Source organism: Saccostrea cucullata, unplaced genomic scaffold (genome assembly GCF_032062105.1).
Source record: "Saccostrea cucullata isolate Sc308-1 unplaced genomic scaffold, CSIRO_AGI_Scuc_v1 ctg1548, whole genome shotgun sequence".
Classification (NCBI taxonomy): Eukaryota; Metazoa; Mollusca; class Bivalvia; order Ostreida; family Ostreidae; genus Saccostrea; species Saccostrea cuccullata.
The window spans coordinates 44832-65102 of record NW_026939436.1 but is presented as its reverse complement, the minus strand read 5'-3'; the positions used below and the strand labels follow the sequence as shown (position 1 = coordinate 65102).

Genomic DNA, 20271 nt, shown 5'->3' with positions numbered 1-20271 from the left:
ACGAAAAAGATCCTCCCTGCTCAATGACCCTAAGTGCCGAGCGAGTAAAGGACAAAATTTGTAGCCCTCCACCGGCAAGTTGTGGCGTCTCCATATGAGTGAAAAATTCTCAAGAGAGATGTTAATCAACATACAATTAATTAATCAGTCCTTGAAAGAGAGCGTTGTCCTCTCTTAAAAACTATGTCCCCTTCATCCTTAGGTGCTATGCGACGAGTTTAGTTGAAATTAACCGAGTGGTACTGAAGAAGTCGAAAGTGTGAAAAGTTTACAGAGAGCACAAGAAAGACAGACAGACGGACTCCGAATACGTTTTGATGAGAAAAGCTTAATTGAGCCTTGAAATCGTTCAGGTGAGCTTATAAAGAGATTTAAGAGATAGCAATTGAAAATCAATTATTCTGCTTGTCATTAAATCTGAACCGATTGTAGAACACAACTTGAAAAGCTTTCAGCGAAAAGTTTATATAAAAATATTTCTATTCGTACGGAAAAAGCATTGATTTCCCGAAACAGTTCTCTGAAACCATTATCGTCTCCATTTCTCTACACTTTTGGTTCAATTCCCTTTCGATATTGAAATGTCTTTAGTAGCTGAGTATTGAGTTCTTGAATAACTTTCTCTTGTCTTGTTTGTATTTTTACGAAACCTTCGGTGGTTTTCTCCAAATCTATAATGGAATAGAAATTATGTTAACATGGGGTTTCACATAGATTTCAAAAATTCCATATTCGAATTAATTAAAGCAGGATATTTTAGAGGCGTCAAATATCTCTTTTAAAACCGGAAAATTTCTATAGTAATCAACATTCTGCATAAGTTACCGGGTATTATTTACAATTGGCTTTATATTTGATCTTAAAATCACGTTGTAAAAAATCCAAGAAAGACATCACGTTCACAAAAGACCCCAGTATTTTTTATTTAATAAGTGATTTTGAAGAACATACTTGTTTCTTTTAGTGATGTGTCTTTACTCTTTGACGGCTTATCATATTGCTCCGAATGGGCGGTATTTATGTACAAGACAGAAGACCGATTGTTACTGGCATCGACCATTGATGGCTTCTCACTGGGACCACTTTCCTTTTGCTGAAGAGTGACGTAAGAATGACCGTCCCCCTCTTCCTTTTCCTCTATTTCATACGGCATCTTCAGGCTCTGGTCAATGTCCACGATTTCGTGATAAACGTGGGACTGTCTGTTAAGATAACTCCTTCTGTTGGGCAACTCTTTCTTGTCTCTGGAAATTCTATTGCTAAAAACAATTTCTTCGCATTTTCAGTTCAAAATCTTATACAAAAAAATAAAATGCCCTCTCTTTTTATTTGCAAGAGAGGTGTGTTCACTTTAAATTTGATATCAAAAGAAAAGGTCACTGAAGCGTGCGTTGCACTTGACTTTATTTTTTTTTCTAGCGAAAGATATGATTTCATAAATTGTCAGAAAAAGATAAAAGACTCTTAAGGAGGAAAACCACACTTTTTATTTTATAGATCTCTGAGTCATCCTATTTAAACAATGGTTTCATCATTGAAAGACCAATATTAGCTTTTAATTCTTTCATATGAAATTTTTTTGTATTTTTCAAAGAAAGTGAAAAAAAAATATTTATATCCAAATTAGATACTTTCGAGTTAAAAATTTGCTGTAAATGATTGCATCATATGAATATCTAATAAATATGTAAAGAAAGGCTGGATAGACTTTTTACTTTTTTCATATTTTTTTTTATAAAAAAAATTATTTATATAAAAAAAATAAAATAAAAATAATAATAATAATAATAATAAAAAAACATTTCAGTTTCTTTTATGAATACGATTAACACTCATGTTCTCCCCAGTTGTGACTGGTTTTGTGAAGATTTTAACCACAAGTTAAAAAAAATATTCACAAATAATGTTTTATTTTCAGAAATATTTCTTTTATTTAAAAAAATTAAATATCTATACCACTTTTCTTTACATACTTTATGAAATATTCATATAATGCATTCAGTTACAGCAAACTTTTAAAATCTATGAAATAAAATGTTGGTGTGGTATTCCTCCTTAAGGCGCCCCTACCTTTTAAATTTAAGGCGACCCACAAGGACAAACACCAAAATCAATAAAACACCAGCAATTCCTCCTATTACTATAGAAACATTTAGCATTATTCGATCAAATACGACGTCAATATACAAATCAAGAAAGTCGAAAAAAAAAGATTGTTAGAAGAAACTTTATATGTTTATTAATACCATAGTGTAAATTTGTGAGTATAAACGTCTCTATCTTCGTGGTGCTTCTGGTGATCTCTATCTCTCCTTTAAAAATGGAACAGAAAACTATAAGCATTCCAGTGTGTTAAAAAACAATATCAATTAAATTGAAACGAAATTTAAAATTAAATTGTAATGTGATTAATTGTTTTCAAATCAGATTGATTAATGATTTGCAACCACTTATTCTACAAGGTATTATGTTTAGATTACAAACCGGGTTACCTTCAGTCTTGTCATATGTTATTGTTAAAGGACCTGAAATTAAAAGAAGGGGGGACGTTTTATATTTGTCGGATTTTATCTTTCTTAAATCAAATATTTAATATATATTTTGTACATCTTATTTTTCAAAAATTCAAACAGATAATGTAAATACATGTGTATTTTTTAAATATCGTCTCACATTCAGATATGTGAAATTTAGTTTTATCCAACATTCCTTCTAGTTTAGTTTGTATGGCACTTAGGAACCTCCTTTTGTCGCTAGTATAACATGTTGATTTGTTTGTATCTGTAATGGCAGCTATTCCATTGTTAACAAGGCGGATCACAGACCTAAATCAAAAAGGGAATCATTATTCATTAAGAATTTGCCTGCTTTGCTGTCAATTCAAACTTAGTAATACCCCAGAAGAGGTCTTGGTGAAAACAATATTCAGAAAATTTTGTTTAAGTTGAGAAAAATCATTATATAAATTCTTTGATGAAATATTTATTTTAAATACCCATGTATGAGTATAGATATTTTTTAAAAGTTAATTATTTTTAGCTTTTTTGGGAATACATCAACAGAAGCTAGAGGAAAGCATCCTCACCAACAGAAAATTTGTTGGGAATAAGGCAACAAACCGGTGTATGACCATGACTTAGCTAATTTCAAGAAATTTTCAGAAGCACATGGCGAGGGAAAGCCTGTAAAAGATTTCATTTTCATATTATGTTCAATTCTTCTACATGTTCTATTTATTAAAATGTAGACGATACTTTCATTGTTTTTGCACAGTTAATGGTATAAAAGATACAAATGGAGAATGACGGAGAGAAAGAATTTACAAAAAGAATATGACTGTCGATTTAATTTGTTCTAATTTCTGCAAAAATGAATGGTGAGTACAAGTCCAGATTGCTTACACTTGAGTCTTAATTGCTCTGTAATTACATTGTGCTCCACAAGGCTGGACACGATAGCCCTTCTCATCATCCAGGAGTCAACACATTCTATCTCATATGTTTTCTCCACGTGGGAAATATGACAACTGACCAATTTTTCAATTTCACTAAAAACCAAAACATAATTACAGTTCAGGACGCAGATAAGCGGTTAATGATTTATATATGTGCACTCTTATAGCACTGGATGTCTCAATTATTTTTCAATTCATTATAAATGTACGTTCTTTTTTTTTTTAGGAAATAGTTTCTTACTGCCATTTAGGTATTGTTGATGTGATACACAGAATCTTTCTCAAGGAGAAAAAAGAACGGACTTTGAATATTTCTGTATGGATGAGACATGTTTACCGGTATTTAAAAAGAATTAAACATGCGAGTTTTTTCCTACTGCTTTTTAATGAAAGATTACCTGCAATGAGAGGTTTTCACGGGACATCTGTGCAAGGATCTCGAAGACTTCACATCATAACACATATTTCCTGTTTTAATACACGAAATACATTTATCATTTAAATAATTATCATATCGTTATTCATGTAATATTTTTACTGAGAAATCAACTTAAGGTAATCCGATCCTCAGGTTTATAAAATGAGCAGTTAAGTAATCAAAAATACTAATAAAAATATCTCTGAATCCACAAGGTTATGTAAATTTATCCACAGTATTTCTTGAAAGTTAAAGATCAAAGTTAATCATATTATATAGTTGTCAAATCTCCAATATTTTTGCAGAAAAAGCGAATTAGAATATCAGCAATGCATTTTTTAATTGCAAATGGATCAACATATATATTTTAGGCTAAAAAGCAATAGGTATCCAGGCATTCAGAAAAGTTGTTATGATTTTTATACTTATTTAGTATTTTTTGTATTCTGTTTACGTCATGTATTCTATAATAACTAATGTAAAAGGCTTTTGCTATCATTGCCAGACACCATAAATCACTTATTATTTCATACCATGCTGATAAGCATTGATATCTAAGGCTGGATTCAAGAAAATCTTATTTCTCTAAAACTGTATTATTTTCTTTTCCTTTTATGGGGGTACAAATGTCAATTTGTATAGTACCTTTTATCAGACTTCCAAAAACCTTTAATCTTGTAAAGATGAATAAAATGAAAATTGTTGCATGAAAAAATTTCATTTTCAATATTCATTTTGATTCATTTCAAATTAAATATTAATTTTTGGAGTTATCCTTCCTGGCTGAGGATCGGATATCCTTAAGTAGATGTGTTTGTGAACGCCCACCATACCTGCTAATAGCAAAGGTTATGGTTTCTCAAATGTAAGTATGGTAAAGAAGAAGAGAATGCTGTTAAAAAAAAGAATTCGTCTCATTAATTCATATATGAAACATGAAAGCCCAAGCAAATCTGAAACATATGAAATATGAAAGCCCAACCAATCCAAAGTGAGTGACAGGATTAATTTATTTTTTAAAATGGGTCAAACTCCAGGTCAAACTTGTGGGTATCATCGCGAAGGTCTTTTTAACAAGCATAACATGTTAGAAATAAAAAAAAGACCACATCAGCAACTGTTCAAATGTTATGGCTTATGCTAAATTAAGTTTTCAAACGTAGACAAAACTCCAAGATCAAATTCGAAAGATTAAAAATATTTCTATACTCAGAAATAGGGTTTGTCACAATAAATACGTGTGAAGTATAGAGTCTTAGCAACGAATACATCGAAGGTGTGGGTACCAATCAAAGCATTTTTTGCGGATAAACAGACATACAGATGAACAGACAGACGATGGTCATTCATTGAGACTAATTTTTTTTTCCTTTAAATTACAATCTACTACTCACGAAAAATACAGAATTTAAATATTTCAAAACCATTTGCATTTAAGGTATGTCATTCGTCAGATTTTAAGAAAAGTTCACGTAGAACCTATTACTTCAAAACTATATATTATAATTCAATTTAAATAGCACGTTTAAAATCAACAGTGTAAACTGTACAATTTTCAATGAAAAAAAAAACCGCTCAAAAATCCACAAAAAAGCAAGATTTATGAGGGACTATTTCTTGTGGTGGAAGGATATTTAGCAGAAAATTCTGCAAATCTGCACATTTATTTAATTTATATTATCTTGGAACTTTAGCTTCACATACTTTTACTCGGAGAATCTTTTCCGTTATGATATTGCTAGGAATATTTAATATAGGTCTCAATTTATATTTTAAAACAAAATTTACACCTTCCCTCAATAAACTTTGCCGGTAAATGAAGATATGTTAAAGAAGTCAAGATAACATTTACACCGTTTTCCGCATGAAAATCAAATATTTTGACCAATATTTCAAAGTTGACACTGTTCTCAACTTTTTCTTTCATTATTTTAAACAACTCGATACTTGTGACTGATCAGCAATTGGGTCGTAAAAAGAAAAATGTTTTATTGCCTATTTAGATTTTTGATATTCCAAATATGTTACATTTTAATGCAAAAAGGTCACACAATAATTTACGCGCATTAATTTGCAAGACTTGTTCAATGATAAATATTATTCTTGACAAGCTATTTTACGTAAAATAAGATTATACATGTATTTATTGCCCTGGTTACATCTGACAAACTATGATAAAGGTTAAAGTAATTAAGTAAAGAGTTATAATTCAAGTGCACAAAGGTCAACAGAATTTTACCGTAGCTCAGTAAGATGCAGACTGACCCCCTATTTCTGTGCGATTTTGAGTCATTCTATATGAGTACTAATCCAAAACATACTCCTCAAAAAATCCTTGCTATAACAAATTTCACGAGTGATATACCTTAAAAAGCGATCGAGCTTTTCATTTTAGCGACTTTACAGCAGATATTAATGCGTTACTTCATAAAAACATTCAATAAATCATAACTAAATACAATAGATAGGCGCACAGAAATTTGTATGGGTAATTCATGATCAAACCAACTAGTCTAAGGAAATTCAATGTGCTCAATTTTGAATATGTTAACTTTAAATCAGGTAGCATATTCCTCTTAAGGTTATCCGATCCTAAGCCAAGAAGGATTACTCTTTAATTTATATCTTAATTCAAAAAGTCTCAAAATAAAGCTTGAAATTGAAATCTTTTCATGCAACAATTTTAAATTTATGCTTCTCAATGTACACTCTTACAATATTGAAATGAAGATGTATTTGTCAAGATGATTAAAGTTTCGAAGTTTTTTTTGTACGATTTGCTGAAATGTTGGTATATTTTTATGTTTGCCATAAGAATAAGCAAATCTCTTTAGAAATATTTAAACTAAAAGAATCTATATTGATACAGCTTATTAGATAAAAGAGTACTATTGATATCCAAGTATTAGTTTTTAAAAAATGGAGACATAATTTTCATTGTTCCTTTTTAGCAAAACAAATCATTTCCTTGGAATAGAAAAGAATGGAAAGTTATATTTTTGTAATACAAGTATGTAAATATAATATCAGTACATTTTTGTATTCTTAAACAAGGACGTTCTTATACCCTTTATGAAAAGCACAATAGTAAACTTGATGTAAGACATACCACAAACCGGAACATAGCAGTAATCCCACAATACACCTGTTTGATTGGTCAGGCACCATGCTCTGTCACGGTCAAAATTTCTGCAGTAGTTTGATTGGTTCATACCAAGCATGTCATAGTCATGTCTGTGTGGTTTCTGATCTGACCAATATTGACATCCTAAACCTTTGATTGTTTTGTTTTCTGTCCCGCTGTACATGATTCCAGGAATTCGACATTCTGGAATTAAATTTTATAATCGATTCTGGACCCAATGAGATTCTGTATAATCAAAATTTAAAGTTTAAAGTCGCATCATTTCTTGAGTTCTATGGTGGATATAATGACCTTGTCAGCAAATACAATTTATCATTAAGTCAATGGCTGACCAACGTTTTTAATACTTATTTTGAGGCTATTATTTACAAACTCAATTGTTAACGGATTTTCCGTTATTTCCCGATCATGACAAGGAGCACACGACGGGTTTGACTGGTAGGCAAGGGATGCTCACTCCTTCATGGCACCTGATCCCACCTCTGATGTCTTAGTGATCCGAGTTTGCTCTGCTCCGAAAATTGTATATTTTAATGACCTTGTGAGATGTAATATTGTCCGCTATCTGCATATACTCGTGTATTTAAGTTAGAAGTTTAAACTCCTCTCGAAATTTTTTCACTCAAAGTGACTTTATGATTTAGGATTGTGTGTTTTCTAGAAATTTCACAAGCAATTTAGGAAGTTGTTACTCGCTAAATTTAGTGCTGAAGACTATATTTGTATCAACTGAGAAAGGGAAGAATATATTTTGTATAAGCTGAGTAAAGGTAAAAGTGTTGTAGTACCACAGTAAAAACTGTTTTCAGGAAGATCCAGTACACGTCTCCCTTTAAGTGTATCTGGTTCGTCACAAACCACATCGACACGACTTCCTTCCCTGCTCTCTAGTTCTAGCGAGGTGTGATGGGTTTTCACGTAGTCCATTAACCACTTCATTCCACAGTCACATCTCAAAGGATTGGAACCCAGATACCTAAGATGGTCAATATAAATATCCACAGCATAAAGTACATATATAAGCATTGAAAACAATTTTTGACATCCTTTAGCAAAGTATATCTATATGAATACATGTACATACATATCTATATGAATACATGTACATACAAACGATCAAGTTTCGTTCCATTACCAAAACAATTTTTCTGCATTTCTTTTATATTGTTCCCGTCTAGGTATCTGAAAATATTAGAAGCCCGTTGTTGATATAATTATTTTATTTCAAATATTGTTTTTAATATTTTGAGCGTATTGTATATAATTCACCCATTGATTGTTGAATATGATATCTTACACTCTCTCTAAAGCAGGAAGAGACTCAAATGCATGACTTTCAACTCTATTCACAAAGTTTTTATTGAGTACACTGTAATTCAGAAAAAAGGACATCTGATATCTGTTATTTTGTTAACACTTATTCTTCTTGAAATAATCAACATAGATAAAAATAATATTTTTTAAAAAGAATTAGCAAAGTATTAGAAGTTACTAGTATTTACATGTATTTCACTTTTGATAAATTCTTAAAAGTTCCCTTCCGGATTTCAGCAAGTTTATTACTAGATAGATATCTGAAAAATGTATAAAAAGAAATCTGAAAATGTATAAATAGAAATCTGAAAAATGTATAAATAGAAATCTAAAAAATATATAAATAGAAATCTGAAGAATGTGTTCAACAGACGTCTGATAAATGGATAAATAGGTGTCTGAAAAATGTGAAATATAATACAAAAAAGTGGACTTGCAGATTGAAAATTAAAAAAAAATATTCACATTCCATTTCTTTTTCCGAAGGTAAAAACATGTAGTAAACTGAAATACTTGCATTTCTTCTATTAAATCCAATCCATTAAAAAGTCCTGTTGGAAGGGTCTCCAATTCATTTTTGCTCATTGACCTACAATACAAATCATTTTGCGTGTGTATCAATTATGAACTTCGACAGTTGTTCATTTTCGCGCCATAAGTTTTAATTGATGGAACGTTGATAATGTATCGATGATACAATGGGACAAAAGAATAACGACGCGATGATGTAATACGAAGTCACAAGTTAGACAAAGTGATAGATTTCGTTTTCGTTTAATATCACATCTTTAACAATTATTGATCAACATCGCAGCATCGCATAATCAGCACTGTACAATCCTGATATCACACCACTACCCCAAATTCAGCGTATGGCGGTGCAGTGTATCAAACAAAGTAACCTTATCTGCAGTTTTGACATAAATGTTTTACACTAGCACTAGAACTGGAAAATTTACATACAACAGTCGTAGATTTTGGAGATCCCGTAGAGCAAGGTTCCCTATTGTTTGAATGGCATTATCTTGCAATTCTCTGTAAAATATATTCCACAAACTCCATTAATTAAACAAACCAAAAGAAAGTAATTCCTATTCAAATCTGCTAATTTTTTTTCTTACATATGTACCACGAGTACTTACAATTTTTCCAATCCTGAAACCATGCGAAAAGTGTCATTGCTGATCGCTCTAATCTTATTACTGTTTAGACGTCTGTAAAAAAGAAAATATTCTAGCGTACCAAGGGTGGTTCAGAAACATTGGAACTTACATGTAAAATACATGATCCCTTTTTAAAGCTCGATTAACGTATATTAATATTTATTTGTTGCTTTCAATAAAAGTTTAACAAGTTTTAAATTTTTTCTGAAGTTTACTTACAAATTCTGAAGATTTGGAAGCTTTTCAAAAGCACCGTCCTCTATCATTTCAATTTTGTTTTTGCTGAAATCTCTACAAAACATTACCAGAATAACCATTTGTAAAAAAAAAAAATAATAAAGTAGCAAATGTAACAAACTCCTAGAGCTAATTTTAGATTCTTATGTCCAAATGTAACTTTACACTTTTGTAAAGGAAACTCAAAAGTAAATCTGTACATATACATTAATTTGAATATATTTCATTGAATAGATATCATAAGTTCGGTTACATATGTCGACAAACATAACAGATATACTACGTTAACCTAATAGCCAGCAAAATAACTTATATTTAGGATGGGATATACCGGGGTATAACCATATTATCTTGTATGTTATTTTTAAAAAATCTCTATAATTCTCAATCATCCTTTCTTTCATGTCAATATAAATTTCTTATTTATCAATATAAATATGTTACATTTGAATACAAAAAAGTTAATTAGGTTTGTGGATTGTTATGAATATACTAGTACTTTATGTATATTCGTCTTACCGGAATTCAATATACAAATGTTCATGTTCCTAATTGCTTCACCAAGAAGTTAAACTCCTCATTAATAGATGGTTTGCAAAATTAAATTACAGAAAATATTCTCCGATAATATTGTTAACACGGACCCTACGGACGACCTATGGACGAAGTGAAATACATGTAGTCGGTGCTGGTTTTAGTCAGACTGCTGTTAATCATTGAATCTACAGATAAGCATATCAAAATTTGCTTTTATGTTATATGTTTTACGCTTACAATAACTTCAGTCGAATTGTTTTCCAGAAATATTGACGTTTGATTATTTTCAGGTGGTTGTATGATGCCGATCTACAAGAATAAAGAAAACAAGAATGAGAGAGACACTTCATTATATTTTCTGTCGCTAATGTTATATTCATATCGTTCAAATCGTTAAACCATATCAAAAGTTCATATATTCATAAATTGCAGCAATTATTATACATGTAATTTCTTCGCCCACATTATATTTATGTATATTGAAAACAATCTGACACAAGCAGAACACGAAATGTTTATACTCACAGTACTTCTAGTTGTTCCAAGTAGGTAAAGGCGTCAGGGTGAATATGACTTAATCTATTTTCGTACAAATACCTAAAATGAGGAAATACTGTGAAAGAATGTGCTAAAAATTAGGACACATGTTGTTGGTAATCGATTTCAACTAATTTTTGTCCTTAAACAACTATTTTTTTTTTAATTTTAAGCATAAATAGATAAAGAATTTATAAATATAAATTGTAATCAGGTTAAATATATTTTCACAAAAATGTATGATGTTGAATATTTCTAGTGATTAATTTGATTCAATCAGTTTTTATTATGTAAAGTCCATTTTCTTAAGTAGATTAGACATCAGGCATGGTCTATATATCATCTCCAAGCAGATTGGTAATTAAATACTTACAATTTCTTCAAGGAAGCACCTTTTCCAAGCTGATTTTCAGTTATGTTCTCAATCTTATTTCTTCCTAAAAATCTACGAAATAGAGAATTAAGAATTCTGTACAAATGACCAGGCATTTTTGAATAAATTTGGGTTATTTGGTCAGTAATAATTCGTAAATTATAACGTATTATAAAAAAACATGGTTAATGCATAAGAAATATAACTTTTCAAGATATTTAGCACTTATTTCAATGAGCACAGATCAGTGCATTAGTAGCATGTTGGTTTTAAAAAAAAAGCGTGTATATTTATGTATTATGATGTTAAGCACGCTCATCATATATATATTCATTCAGAATTTGTTTTAGTTTGTATGAATACATTCACAGGTATTAGTTATATTCCATATATCAAAAGGAAAATGAAAGTTTTTGAGTAAATGCTGCTTCTGTATGAATGCAAAAATAGGTCTGCAAAATCGAAGCGCAATAAAATTAAATGGGAATTCAAATAGATTGTAGGAAGACTTTATCTCTAAAAGTAACACAGATATTATTGTCATTTATTTAAATAAAAAAGCATTTTTTAATATCAACTTCAGAGTGCTTGCGAGAATAATCAGATATTTATTAACATAATTATTTTTGTAATGATCAATAACAAGGTACGTATATTAACTGAAAAAGCAGCTATCTGTGACTATGGCACGCCAAATTCACAAAAATGAGATAATCATAGTTTCACAATCGATAAACTAGGTTTATCGGTTGTAAACTATAGTTTACGGACTGTAAACTATAGTTAACAACGTTAATCTATATTTTATATCTGTAAACTATAGTTTACCCGAGAATCTATGTTTCACAACCGTAAACTATACTTAACACCGAAAACTATCATTTGCGATTGCAAAACATAGATTATCTGATAAATACAGTTTCACGATTTGTAAACTATAGTTTACAAACCGTTAACTATAGTTTACGATCTGATAAATATAGTTTCACGATTTGTGAAACTATGATTAACAATTCTTAACTAAAGTTAACGATCGTAAATTGTAGTTTACAGACGTGAATCTATGTTTATCAACAAAATCTATTGTTAACGCTTTATAACAGACAGATAAACTTAGATTATCATTCGTAAACTATAGTTAACAACCGTTAAATATAGTTTTACAGATGAAAACTATACTTTACGAATCGTTAACTATACTTAACGAATCGTTAAGTATACTAGTAAACTAGATTTATCTCATTTTTGTGAATTTGGCGTGCCATGTGTGACGTTTAGAAAGCCTGGACTTTACTTATTCGTTGGGAATGGTTGTAGTAAGTGTGAAAAAAGATCCATGTTTTGATGATATTGATTTTTTGTAAAATAAAGAAAGAAGTATTCAAATTTTGCTAAAGCTCCTTTAAAGTATAAGAATACTTAAAATATAAAATATCACAAATTTCCATTACATGTATAGGTAAATCACTTTCAATCTTATTGTATAAATATCTCAAATTTAGACTGACATATGATATGACAGAAAATTTTTCATTAAGGTGGATAACAATTATCATAATTAAATCCAAGTTCTTCAATATACTGTAAAATCGTTTGAGAGAAATATCTGCTTGCGAGTTTCGCGACCCTACTTAAACTCTCGAATATTAATCTTCGGAAACTATTTATTTTGCTTTGGGTATCATGAAGAGAATGTTTATTAATTAGAAAAAATTAATCGACGCATATTGATTTCAAATTGACGAATCGCGAATAAAAGATGACGCGAATAATAGTTGGTTTACAATACTTAAAATAGTGAGCCTTAAAAACAAGGACTACATTATAACTTACAATGTCTTAATTATATTCGCCGAGGAAGACAATAATCGTAATGTAACTTTATGAGTCAAATAGCTTTAAAATTATTTTGAAAACTGACAAGATATGAAAGTTTTAAAGACGAGGCGGTTGTCTTTAAGAAAGCAATCCACGTACCCACAATCAAGAAATGATTAAAATTATTGTATACAACAGAAAATTGACATAAAAAGAATTATCACCTCGCTTGAAGAAATAATTAAAAGAAAATATATCTACTACATAATGAATATGAATATGCCAGAGGGTTTACAGAATACCTACAGTTCGGTCGTTTTGTCGGGGATATCTTGTGGTACAAACGAAAATCCTTGATTTTCACACATCACCACTGTCCCATTACAAGAACATTTATCAGGACAGCCATACACATAGACGATGATAACACAGAAAATAAGACCAATGTTTCTCTGTAGCATATTGATTATTTTAAAATACCTATGACCTTTTTGGATGTTTATATACTTGTGGGTATATAAATAAAGCAGGAATAAGGAAGACAAGTTATACCCTTATTTGGGAGGTTGTGATATATTATATTCCCAAAATCTACTTAATTAAGGGGGATGTACGGCCACCATAAGTGCAATAAAAACAAAATGTAAATATTTCTTCAAATGGCTAAAATACATTATATTAATTTTGATCATATTTCAAGTCCTTATGATAAAGATACAATAAAGATGCATAATTGAACGCATGTTGTGTATATAATCCATACTTTTTCAGAAAATGCTTTTGATATGCTGCTTAGAACTGCGAAGTTACAGAATTCAGCCGAGCCTTAAAAAATCCAAAAAAAAAATATGCAAAGTATGCATTAATGTTCTCTCTACAACCATTTGTTGAGAAAATGTCTAAATTTTGCACTTTTAAATGGTAATTTCAAGTTCAAAACAAGGTACTGTTGTCTTCAAAATGAGTGTAAAATAACCATGAAAGTAGTTCATGGATAGCAGCACGTGGTCTATTTTTAGCACATATTTTTTTTCCAGACCTCCTCTTAATATGCATGCGCGGATCTAGAGAGGGGGTCGGGGGGGGGGGGGGGGTCAGGACCCCCCCTGGAATTTACCAGGTTAAAAAATGTATATACTAAAACAAGAAAAAAGTTATCATGGACCCCCCTGGAAAACGCTGACCCCCTCTGGTAAACGCGAATATGTGTAAAATGGGTATGAAAAGTGAAAGATTAGAGGCAATAGAAGTCACCACTACGAAATTTTTAAAAGAGAATTTGTGTTATATTGTGGCTTAAAGTAATTAGTATTAGTATGTGTCTGATTAAAAATCAAAATAAGGAGGTCACAATGGCAATATGTAACAAAGATTCTGTGAAAGTTTCATAAAATTTCATTCAGTGGTATAAGATGATTTGCGAATAAGACATGGGTACCCCAAAGAGTAACGGACAGAGGAATAGACGAACAGCTATACAGACGGACGGATGGACATCCCGATAACTATATAACCCCCCCCCCCCCGCTTTTTAAGCGGTGTGTATAAAAATTAAGATTGACGAAGTTCTGACCAAGGCTACGCTCTAGTTCTCACAAATCTAGACCTCTCTTATATTTGATTTAAGTTAAAATAAATAATGCATGCAGACATGTAATATTATATGTCGTTCTTGGTGACTTGTATTACTAGTTTTCTTTTCATTTTTAATCGTAAAATTCGAAGTATCAGTGTGATACACATAAAAAGCATTGATTTACTTTTAACTGTGCAAAGTTAAAGAAGTATGCCCTCGAAAAATAAGTTTTGGCGGTTTTTGCCCTTTCTGTTCGTCCGTCTGTCTAGCTGTCCGTCCGTCTGTTTTTCTGCAAAAACTTAAACCTTGCCGATAAGTTTTCATTGGTGGGGTTATGGCTTTCATATTTCACAGGTGTATTTCTTGTAACATAGCATTCCTTTACGTGCCACCAAAATTTGCTCTTTTGACCTTGGAGTTTGACCTACTTTTACAAAAAATACGCACTTTAACCTTCGCCATAACTTTTGATCTTTAAAAAGCTCCAAACAGCTCAGTATTACGTTACGCTACAACTCCATATCATCGCTGCCACAGGCCTTTTGATATGACCTCGTTCAACCGTGGTTGACTGCGTGACGTCACAGTTAAATAAGACTCGCTAAAATTTAGAGAATGCTAGATCTAAAAATTGTATTTGATTATGCGAGTAAAATTCTGTTGATACATGAAAATACATACAAGCATTAGTGATCCCCTGTTTTAATATCAATTTTTTTTTTAATTTAAATATTTAATATAGATCTATCATGTTTAATAATTATCATGGTTTATACACCATGTGCATGCGAGATGATTAATATGTCTAAAAAAAAAATACTTGCGTTATCTATGTGCTAAGTACAAAATTCAATCAAATGCATTTAGTATTTTAGTACAGACTAAAAAACATAAGGTCCATCATTAACAAGCTTTATGCAAACAGCCTGTTTATTTACTGACTTATTGAATCGGTAAATAAAATTCAAAATAACACATTGACGCCGATTATATTATAGAACATAGAAACTGGTAAAGAATTATTATACACGATGATTAAACTGCTTTAGAATATTTTTTTTTTACCGTTCTTTCTTTTCTAGCTTTTCTCCACTATTTTAAATCTAATAACATGAATAAAGACGATTGTTTTTCATACGCCCGATTTTAGAATTGGGGGGAAATATCAACGAAATAATTGAGGAAGTAAACAAATATTAAAATCAAAATTCAATTTGCATTTTCAGCATCGATAAACAGGAACGTAATATCGTTATAAAATATAGGCGGGCAGCCAGATTTTTTTTTAAATACACCCCCCCCCCCGAGAGAGAGAGAGAGAGAGAGAGAGAGAGAGAGAGAGAGAGAGAGAGAGAGAGAGAGAGAGAGAGAGAGAGAGAGAGAGAGAGAGAGAGAGCTAAAAAATGACTTCAAACGTAATACCATTTCTGTTGGTTAAAACTTTTCACACATACAAATTTCGTGAATATAATCATGCCAATTTGAATGCATCAGTACATGTATACTTCAAGATACAAGGGATGTCCTTTCAGTGAACAATTTCAACAGTAAAATGGTTATGTTCGGAACCCCCCCCCCCTCCCCTTTCTCCTTTCCTCTACAACGTAATTGATTAAAATTCTGCTCCTGCATATCAATCGTCCGGATCCGCCTTTGAAGACATGTTTTAGTTTCTCTATCGTTTGAAGAAAATCTTTCTCTGATTGGATAAAATGATATTTCGTTTCTTTCAATGACAATGTTATCGTGCACCTTTATAACATTTGGTGGGTGAGGATATTCAGAATTCTTTACTTCTTAGTTTTAAAATACAGTCACCACCTCTGTGCACTTTCCCTTGCAGTAACAGAATCACTACATGATTATGTTATTGTATTCATTTTTTCTGTTGAAAATACATGTACATTGTCTGTCTCCAATCAGACTTATGCTTGTCAAAGTTTTTTGTATTTTTTTTTAATTTTTCCTTGCTATGCCCTCCTCCTTTACATACATTCTTTTAAAATTGCTCAATGCCTGATTATTGTTCTAAAAACCTCAGTGTTTCAAGTAAATAAAAAAAAATTGTTAGGGCTTATTGTAATTAAAAGAAATCCAATACAATCAATTTAACTCAATATAAAAGGGGGCAGCACAAATTTGCTAATGTCAACATTGTCCACAACTAAAAGAAGGTGAGGGTTTTTTCTGTATCTTTGTATTTTTTCCACATTCAATTTGATTCAGTAAAGAGTAGAAATTTATCTCAAATTGAATCTTCTTGACATTTCAAAGTAAAATACATAATCTCTGTATGGCAGCAAAGGTGTGATGGACTTGTATAATACTTATGAAAAACATTGCAAAATAAATACACATTTAGGGTGTTTTTCCGGATTTCCGGTATCAAACTTGTTATGATTGATAGTATCATACATAAATATAACAACACAATGAAACTCTGATGTGATCATTTTATCATTTGCCTCTACATGTATTCAAATTAAAAGAAAAAATATGTTGAATAACTGTTACTTCTACTTAAAAATATGTAGGTGTAAAACAATGATACATGTGAAAAAATTATTCCAGTTAAACAAGAGTGACTTCTTTTGGGGGCTCATTTTGTCTCTGAAGATCACATCCACTGTTTTTGTCTTTGAAGACCATATCCACTTTGATGGTAGGGTGCTGAGTGATTGAAACAGTGATGCTGACATTCATACATTTCTGTTTAGGTAGAAAGGTCCTTCAAAAATCAGTCTGAAAAATAAATTGTGATAAATGCATACTTCTCACACTGTCTATTTACTTATACACACATATAAAAAAAACATTAGTCATTTATGCATCTAAATTTATGAATAACAGATTAGTGTTGTCAAATCGGTTGAAAATCAGAATCGATTAATCGGTAGCATCTGTTGACCCTAACCGACTGATCATCGACCAATAATCGAATCAGTAACCCTTTGCATAAAAAGGCATTAGATTTTATAAAATTTAGAATTTTATTGTTAAATAATGTAAGTAAATTTAAGGTGCATTGTACAGATCAAAATTCTAAAAACTGTATATATATGCAGTTTGATTAACAATTTCAGTAATACAGATTTTTGCATGATTAGGAATTACTTGGCCTTGGAAAAGTAAGCATTGTCAGATCAGGTTTTAATTTACATGATCATCTAAAAGTATATGGAATTAATTTTTAAAACTGTTATTAGACATTTAATATTGCAAATCCTTGTGATTCCGTATGAAATGACAAGTGAATTCCCCCAAATACTGAAAACTAATACATGTATATTGCATTTATACAAGTAGTTTAGTTTCTTCAGTTTAGAAATACAAATTTCATTATCTTTTGATTTATTTTAAAGAGATTTTAAGTACATGTATTTTAAAACAGTAAAGGACAACTCTTGAAAGATATATATTTTGATAACAAGAGCCTGTTCTTGAAATAAGAGTGAGAAAACTGTAAAAAAGATATGTGCTGAAATATACCGATTAATCGATTGTTAAAATCTCCAATCGATTGTCTGAAATCGACAGCCTTTCCGACCGATCATTGATTATAAATCGATCATAGTGACAACACTATAACAGATACATATAAATGTAAGGCATTCCAGCAAAATAGATAATAAACAGTAAACACAATGTCATGCACATGTAATTGCATGGTTACAAAACTACATCATGATATTATGAATGATATCAGAAAACAAGACTTTTACGAAACATTGATGCCCTGCATGGCAGCTTATGGCAAAGATTGAAAGGTTTTCAAATGCAAGTCAAAATCCAAAGGTCAAGGTTAAATTTGGTTGTACCCGCAGAAAGGTATTTAGATTAAGGAATACATATGTGAAATATGAAAGCAATAAACCCACACATCCAAATGTGAGCTGCGTTAAAGATTTTGTGGACAAACAGGCAGACAGACAGAGAGACCAACAGATGGACAAACAGGGCAAAAAAATATATACTCCAAAATCTAAGAATATTGGGGCATAACAAGTCAAATACAATTCATTACGGTGTAACATTTTCCTGATTTACTCAAGCTTACTTTATACTAAAAAAAATAAAACTGTGGCTAGTGTAGGGATATTACAATGTATGCCATTTATTTTTAGTCCTTTAACCTAATTAAAGAGTTTTCACTTTATTTACTTTTGCTGTATTTATTGTAATGTATGTAGTGTTCAGAACTGTTACATCATTATTTGTGAACTGATAGAGTAAACCTCATTTTAGATTTTTTTTATCTTAGAAAATGAGATTCAGAATTTCATATATCAGAACAAAGAAAAATTTATTTGAAAAATTTGAATCGTGACATTTAGCATAGGCGTTGGAACTGGAAGGGCGGGGGGCTTAGCCCCCCCCCCTTTTTTTTTTTTGCAAATTTAAAATAGACATTAAAAACATATAGGCATTGAAAATTGGGATTTAACCTTTTTTGTTGGTTAAGCTCCCCCCTTTACAATTTGCTTCCATGTTTTGATATGAATCATGATACAGTTTAAGTGTATCATGACATAACACAATTAACATCTAGCCATACTGTTGTTTATAAATATCATGCACTTCCTGATCTGTCCTAAATTTGATACAGTTTTGTGTGTTGAAGGAGATTATGATATTTGAATTTTTTACCTTCAATGTGATAATAAGGCAGTATCTGTCACAGTCATGAGTGCCTTACTGTGGTCAGAAAGCTGGATCGATAAAGCACCACAGTCCTATATTTTGGGAATTAAGCCTTGGGTGACATTGTAGTCATATCCTGGTGTTGTCCTTATTGTTCTCTCCCTTTCCTGTTAAAACCCTTTAAGCAAACTTTAGTTTACTTCTCTATTATAACAGATTCTTCATTTTCAATTCCTCAGTAGAAAATATGTGGATTTTCAAAATTTGTAGATTGTATCTAGATACATGTACATGAGATCTACAATGTTGTATGTGTAACATCATGGTCTACTTGTATAACCTAGTTGAATAATAACAATGATTTTCTATAATTTTAAGACTTAACGTGCTAGAATGAGATAATTAATTTTTAATTTTAATTTTAATGATACTCTTCTGGTCTATGCTATAATTAAACTGGTCCAGGAAAATCACTATATTTAAGGAATGAAGCTAATTTCAACTTATGTTATCCGATATAACAAAACTTGGGGCAGTTTACGCTTTCTTATAAACCGCTTCGCGGTTTATAAGAAAGCGTAAACTGCCCCAAGTTTTGTTATATCGGATAACATAAGTTGAAATTAGCTTCATTCCTTATAATTTAATTTCAGTGTAGACAATGAGACAATATTTCCTCCGGAAAAAGGCTTCAAATTGAGCAATATTTTAAAAGTAACGTTAAGCAGAGTAATACGTTTTTGACGTAACTCATTGTGACGTAGGCAAGTTATGTTATACAAAATGTTATATGTTCCTCTGAATGATTCAGCCAATGAAATAGCTTGATACAAGTGAAATTAAATTATTTAGCTATATAGCTTAATTTACCTATATAGCTTTATTTACCTACATGCTTATTGCTATATAACATTTTTAAAAGTGTGTTTTAGGTGAATTGTTTTCAGTCCATTTCAAAGTTGAAAACTAATAATACTTCGTTATGCATCTTTTTGTCTGCTTTTGACAAACAGAAATTTACTCCAAAATAGCTAAATAAAGCTACATTATATGGGTAA

The 20271-nt window shown here is 30.9% G+C and overlaps 2 protein-coding genes and 1 long non-coding RNA gene across 3 annotated transcripts in view; all 3 read right to left on the bottom strand.

Moving 5' to 3' along the window:
- Positions 1-535: 535 nt before the first annotated feature.
- LOC134253036 (uncharacterized) overlaps positions 536-20271 on the bottom strand; it is a 35397-nt gene continuing 15661 nt past the window's right edge. Inside the window, exons 7-8 of the transcript XR_009989058.1 lie at positions 952-1259; positions 536-671 (exon numbers count right to left, since the gene is read on the bottom strand). The gene's annotated coding sequence lies outside the window, so the exon portion shown is untranslated. The remainder of the gene's footprint in view (positions 672-951; positions 1260-20271) is intronic.
- Positions 1639-13457, bottom strand: LOC134253038 (nyctalopin-like). Its single transcript, XM_062735560.1, has 17 exons — positions 13303-13457; positions 11179-11250; positions 10794-10865; positions 10506-10577; positions 9714-9785; positions 9474-9545; positions 9295-9366; positions 8849-8920; positions 8315-8416; positions 8128-8199; positions 7806-7993; positions 6982-7200; positions 3853-3922; positions 3402-3547; positions 3086-3182; positions 2674-2825; positions 1639-1649 (listed from the first exon to the last, which is right to left on the bottom strand). The coding sequence occupies exons 1-17, from the start codon at positions 13455-13457 to the stop codon at positions 1639-1641; spliced, it is 1716 nt and encodes a 571-aa protein (XP_062591544.1).
- LOC134253037 (uncharacterized) lies at positions 17012-19379 on the bottom strand. Its single transcript, XR_009989059.1, has 2 exons — positions 19220-19379; positions 17012-17314 (listed from the first exon to the last, which is right to left on the bottom strand). It is a non-coding gene; the product is annotated as an uncharacterized LOC134253037 (long non-coding RNA).